General features: G+C 41.2%; 1 protein-coding gene across 1 annotated transcript; it reads left to right on the top strand.

Annotated features, from left to right (window-relative positions):
* Nucleotides 1-340: 340 nt before the first annotated feature.
* On the top strand, nt 341-949 carry LOC120177569. Its single transcript, XM_039183670.1, has 2 exons — nt 341-466; nt 521-949. Exons 1-2 carry the CDS (start codon nt 341-343, stop codon nt 947-949), a joined length of 555 nt encoding a protein of 184 aa, XP_039039601.1.
* The last annotated feature ends 2,645 nt before the right edge of the window (nt 950-3,594 follow it).

Below are 3,594 nucleotides of genomic sequence, written 5' to 3'. Positions count from 1 at the left end.
TTTTATTTTTTATCTCGTATTTTATCTTTTTTGTTTTGAATAAGTCTATCATGTTTCTAATAAGTCTATCATTATAACATGATTTGACGTTGCTACTGATAGACTACGAAATATTCTCCAAATATTTTGTATTTACTGTTGTATATTTAGTTGTCTAAATTATAGCCTAATTGTTAGGATTGTATCTACTAATGACTGTGTATATATTGAACCCCTGTGGTAATGAGAAAGGCACGGAATTACATTCTTTCATGGTATCAGCTACGGTTGATCTATTCTAGCTTCTGTAACCCTATTTTTTTCTTCATCTTCTTCTTTATCTTCTGTCATTCCGTCTAACATGACTCCCACATCATCTTCCTCATCCTTTCACCCTGCTCTTCTTGTTTCTAAAATCAAGACACATGTTCCCATCACTCTTGAGATGGAGAACGTGCAGTATACAAATTGGGCGGAGTTATTCAAGGTCCATTGTTGATCTCACAAGGTTCTTCATCATATTATCCCACCGAAATCTAAGGACGAGAAGGCCACAGAGCCGACCACCCTTAGTCAGGAAGAACAAGAGCTGTGGGATACGTTGGATGCTGTTTTGGTTCAGTGGATTTATTCCACGATTTCGACAGATCTCTTGAACACCGTTATTGAAGCCGATGTTTCTACCATGACTCTATGGAATCATCTTCGCGATTTGTTTCAGGATAATGACAACTCTCGTGCCGTTTCCTTGGAACACGAGTTCAACAACACCTACTTGAAGGATTTCTCCTGGGTTTCTGCATATTGCCAATACCTCAAAACACTTTCCGACCAACTCAAGAATGTGGGTGCTCCGGTTTCGAACAATCGTCTTGTTCTTCGCATGGTGGGTAGTCTCACACCGGCTTACAAGGGAGTTGCTTCTGTTAATCGCCACAAAAAGGTACTACCACCTTTTTATGAAGTTTGATCGATGTTGGCCTTAGAAGAAACTAGCATGAAGGAGGCGACGACTGATGATGCGATGGTGGTGACTAATCGTGATACTGATGAGATTTCTAATCATCCTCCTCCAGGTCACGCACATGGGAAACTGAACAAGCACCGCAACAACAACAAAAACCGCAAACCTACTAGTAGTGGAGGTCAGACGCCTGGTGATGGACGTGGTGGCAACCGTGGAGGTGGTCCGAACTTGGATGGTGGTCAGCAGGGTCCGATGCAACCACCATTGGTTATGCCTCCTTGGTGCACATGGATGCAACCACCTTGGGCCCTGCCTCCTTGTCCATATCTAACTCAACCTTGGGGTAGGAAATTTGGACCACGGCAGCCTAGTATTCTGGGAGCACGACCCCAGCAGCAGCAAGCCTATGCTACAGCGTCTCAGTGGGCTCTGACGGATATTGAGTCCGCCATGCACACCATGTCTCTCTCTCAACCGGATCCAAACAGGTATATGGATACCGGGGCGACGTCTCATATGACATCAACACAAGGTAATCTCTCGTCTTATGTTAATATGAGAAAAGATAATAATGTTATTGTTGGTAGTGGTCAGTCAATTCTAATTCGTGGGTACAGTCATACCTTATTACCTTATATGAACCCACCTTTGTCTCTCAAACATGTATTGCATACTCCGAATCTTATTAAAAATTTAGTGTATGATAGGAAATTTACAACTGATAATATGTGTCAGTGGTGTTTGATCCTTGTAGGTTTTCTGTGCATGATTTACAGACGAGGAGATGTCTAATAAGATGTGATAGTATTAGCTCTCTCTACCCAATCACTCCCACCAGGCCGCATCCAGCCTCCTCTCCTACAGCCTTGCTTGCTTCAACACTTTGGCATGACCGTTTAGGTCACCCGGGCGACTCCATTTTATCTATTCTTCAGCAAAATAAACTGATTGCTTGTAATAGTCCATCTAAGTCTACTACTTGTCAATCTTGTGTACTTGGAAAACATATTCAGTTGCCTTTTGTTCTTTCAACTTCTCAAACTTTCATGCCTTTTGATATTATTCATAGTGATCTTTGGACCTCTCCGGTTTTGAGTTCTTCGGGACATCATTATTATGTGTTGTTTTTGGATGATTATTCAAAATTCTTGTGGACTTTTCCCATTGCTAATAAATCACAAGTATTCTCCATTTTTACTAAATTCCAAGCTCATATTCGTACCCAGTTTGAACGAGATATCAAAACCATACAATGTGATAATGAGGGAGAGTTTGATAATACCTCTTTTTCGGCAATTCTGTGAGTTCCATGACAGTTCTTTTCATTTCTCCTGCCCTTATACCTCCTTACATAACGGGAAGGCCGAACGAAAAATAAAATCCATTAATAATATCATACGCACACTACTTATTTATGCCTCTTTGCCACACTCTTTTTGGCATCATGCGCTTCATATGGTAACCCATCTTTTGAATATTCTTCCTAGTACACTACTAGTCGATGCGTCTCCTCTACAAATTTTATATCACCGGGTTCCCTCTTATTCTCATATTCGGGTTTTCGAGTGCTTGTGTTATCCTCTTATTTCATCCACGACTATTCACAAATTACAAGCTCGATCCACTCCCTGTGTTTTCTTAGGTTATCCCGATAATCATCGAGGCTATAAGTGTTTTGATTTATCCAATAATAAAATTATATTCTGCCGACATGTACAATTTATGAAACTGTCTTCCCTTTTGCCAAAGTCTATCAACCTAGTACCGGTGATTATGATTTTTTGAATGATGGTGTGTCGACGTATCTTATTCATCAAAACCAACCACAACAGCCTCCACTTTCTTCTCATACGGCCCAGCCAATCATGTCTTCTCCAACATCTCACTCACCTGTGAGCAGAGTGTTCATGGTCTCATCTCCTCCAGACTCCTCACCAATTCGGCCCAGACCGCCTCCTGTTCCATTCGAATGCCTTGTCACCCGCAGCCAGCATGGTATCTTTACGTTAAAAACTATATTTGACCCATCTGAGGCCCATACTATCACGGTTACGAGATCTCCTCTCCCCCATAACCCTGTGGCTACACTTCGTGACCCGAATCGGAAGTTGGCTATGACTGACGAATATGATGCTTTTAATAAAAATAAGACGTGGGATTTGGTACCTCGCCCTCCTAGAGTTAATGTCATTTTTTCTATATGGATTTTTACTCATAAAATAAAGTCTGATGGTTCGTTTGAGAGACATAAGGCCCGTCTTGTAGGTGATGGTAAAACTCAGCGTGTTGGTATTGATTGTTGAAAGACTTTCAGTCCGGTTCTGAAGCCAGCAACAATTTGTACCGTGCTTAGTCTTGCCCTATCGAAATAATGGTCGATTCATCAGTTAGATATAAGCAATGCTTTTTTGCATGGTGACCTCAAAGAAACGGTTTATATGCATCAGCCTATGGGATTTCGAGATCAAGTGCATCCTGATTATGTTTGTTTACTGCGTAAATCTCTCTATGGGTTCAAACAAGCCCCTCGAGCGTGGTACAAGAGGTTTGCTGATTTTGTTTCTTCCATTGGTTTCTCTAATAGTAAATCGGATACTTCTTTATTTTTTTACAAACACGGGTTGGATATGGCATACCTACTGCTTTAC

Source organism: Hibiscus syriacus, unplaced genomic scaffold (assembly GCF_006381635.1).
Source record: "Hibiscus syriacus cultivar Baekdansim isolate YM2019G1 unplaced genomic scaffold, ASM638163v2 tig00112293_pilon, whole genome shotgun sequence".
Lineage (NCBI taxonomy): Eukaryota > Viridiplantae > Streptophyta > Magnoliopsida > Malvales > Malvaceae > Hibiscus > Hibiscus syriacus.
This window is presented reverse-complemented; position numbering and strand designations above follow the sequence as displayed.